Here is a 2,114-nt window from a genome sequence, read left to right on the forward strand (position 1 = left end):
TCAAACGGGGGGAAATGGATTCTAAAAAAGTTCAAACAGGAAAAATGATGAAATCTGGAAAAAATTCAAACAGGGAAAAATAAGTAATTTGGGAAAAATAAAACAGAATTTGGGAAAAAATCAAATGGATTTCATAGGGCCCTATACTTGTTCAAATGAATGAGGATTTGATGATGTGTGGGTTCTTTGTTTTGCTCGTCGTCTTCAGTGTCTTTCTGAACTTTACAATCACCTTTACAATCAGGATTTGAAATAATAAGTGTAAAGCATTTTTCAGGGAAACAGCATCCTTTAATATATTAAGTCTTGCTTTCTGAGAATTTGAGTTTAAGCTTAAAACAAGGACAAATATCTGCCAATGGCATCAAAAAACTTGTTTTCCATTTGAATTAAGCTTTTGTTCTTTTTATAAAGTACATTTTCTCACCCTATTAGCAGATATTAGTTGATAAATCATATCTGATGTAATTTTGTGTCTCAAGTAAATGTATCTCGATCTAAGAAGGTTTCGATGTTTGTGCTTGAAAGCGATGTACATCTGTGTGTGACGTGCAGCAGATCATGCAGCAGCAGCAGGCGGCACTCATGGCAGCGACGCAGGGCTCGTATCTGAACCCCATGGCTGCCATCGCCGCCGCTCAGATGCAGCAAATGGCAGCTTTCAACGTCAACGGCCTGGTGGCTGCACCCATGACGCCGTCTTCAGGTACACACACACACACACACACGCACTCACACACACACACACACTCACATTTTATTCTTTTATTTGGATCCACAAGACAAGCAACAAAAACGGAATACCTTGGGAAGTCAGTTTGCAAGATGACAGGTACACATGGCTAGCATACATTCACAAGTCCTTATATTTATAACATTCAACACTCAAGGTGTAGACAGACTTTTAGCGCAGCAGGGAGCGGCACGACAACTGTCGCGTCCGGTGTAGACACGGTCAGACATTGTCTGCTCTATTACAAATAATGTTTTTTTTTTTTTTAAATACCTAAAACAGCGGCATTACAAGATGGAAATATAGACTAGAAAAGATATTTACACTAGAGCTTGAATTACAGTCAGCAGCCGGATCAATACGTCCCGTCCCGCAGGAAACGGCTGTGGTTTTCATCAGTTAGTGTTCTCTAGAGTGTTCTCTAAGTGTTCGTTTCGGCCATTACTCTCACCGCTGTTTGTCACCACAAGGTTTTTTTGTTTTGATGTTTTTCAGCTTCTTTTGATTGCATTCACGTATCCACACAGAGGCTCTTACAAAACCTAGTGAGCCGCCTATCTAGACAGCATTTCAAGTGTCTTATACATGAATGCTGTCCTGAAAGATACTTCAGTTCTGGCAATGCAAGGCAGAATCGGATGTATCATTCATAACGAGAATCCCAGAGTGCATTGCAAAAATTTCTTTACATATTGAAAAATATAGATTTTTTTTATACCATATATTTCTGTGCTTTGTATTCTGGGGTCAGTAAGATTTTTGTAATTAATTAATTAATCATTTTAGTTTGACCTTTGAACTGAATGGCATAGAAACAATTGTTCGTTTTATTTTATTTTACACTATTAACATTTTCTTCAAACATACTTTTTGATCTTGTCCTACAGCTTTTATTAGATTTTCTCCAAAATTATTTTTATTATTTATAGCTTTTTGTTGCGCCAAACTGTTGGAAAGTTACTCAAGTTACTCAGATTGATACTTTGTAACTCAAAAACGCATTAAATTGACCAAAAGTAACAGTAAAGACATTTATAATGTTACAAAATATTCTCAAATAATTGCTGTTCATTTGAACTTTCTATTCATCTGTGAATCCTGAAAAATAAAATGTATCACCGTTTCCACAAATATTGTGCAGCACGACTGTTTTCAACATTAATAATAATCAGAAATGTTTCTTGAGCAGCAAATCAGCATATTAGAATGATTTCTGAAGATCATGTGACACTGAAGACTGGAGTAATGATGCTGAAAATACAGCTGCGCATCACAGAAATACATTACAGTTTAACAGATATTCACACAGAAAACATCTGTTTTAAATTCTAAAAATATTTCACCATAGTACTGTATTTTTGATCAAATAAATGCAGCCGTG

The 2,114-nt window shown here is 36.1% G+C and overlaps 1 protein-coding gene across 1 annotated transcript in view; it reads left to right on the top strand.

Moving 5' to 3' along the window:
- The window catches only part of LOC107753190 (CUGBP Elav-like family member 4), a 38,271-nt gene that overhangs the window by 15,619 nt on the left and 20,538 nt on the right, over positions 1-2,114 (top strand). Inside the window, exon 8 of the mRNA XM_016569314.1 lies at positions 556-706. Within this exon, the coding sequence (XP_016424800.1) occupies positions 556-706 (151 nt within the window). The remainder of the gene's footprint in view (positions 1-555; positions 707-2,114) is intronic.

This window comes from Sinocyclocheilus rhinocerous, unplaced genomic scaffold (genome assembly GCF_001515625.1).
Source record: "Sinocyclocheilus rhinocerous isolate Xijiao unplaced genomic scaffold, SAMN03320098_v1.1 scaffold1703, whole genome shotgun sequence".
NCBI classification, from domain to species: Eukaryota; Metazoa; Chordata; class Actinopteri; order Cypriniformes; family Cyprinidae; genus Sinocyclocheilus; species Sinocyclocheilus rhinocerous.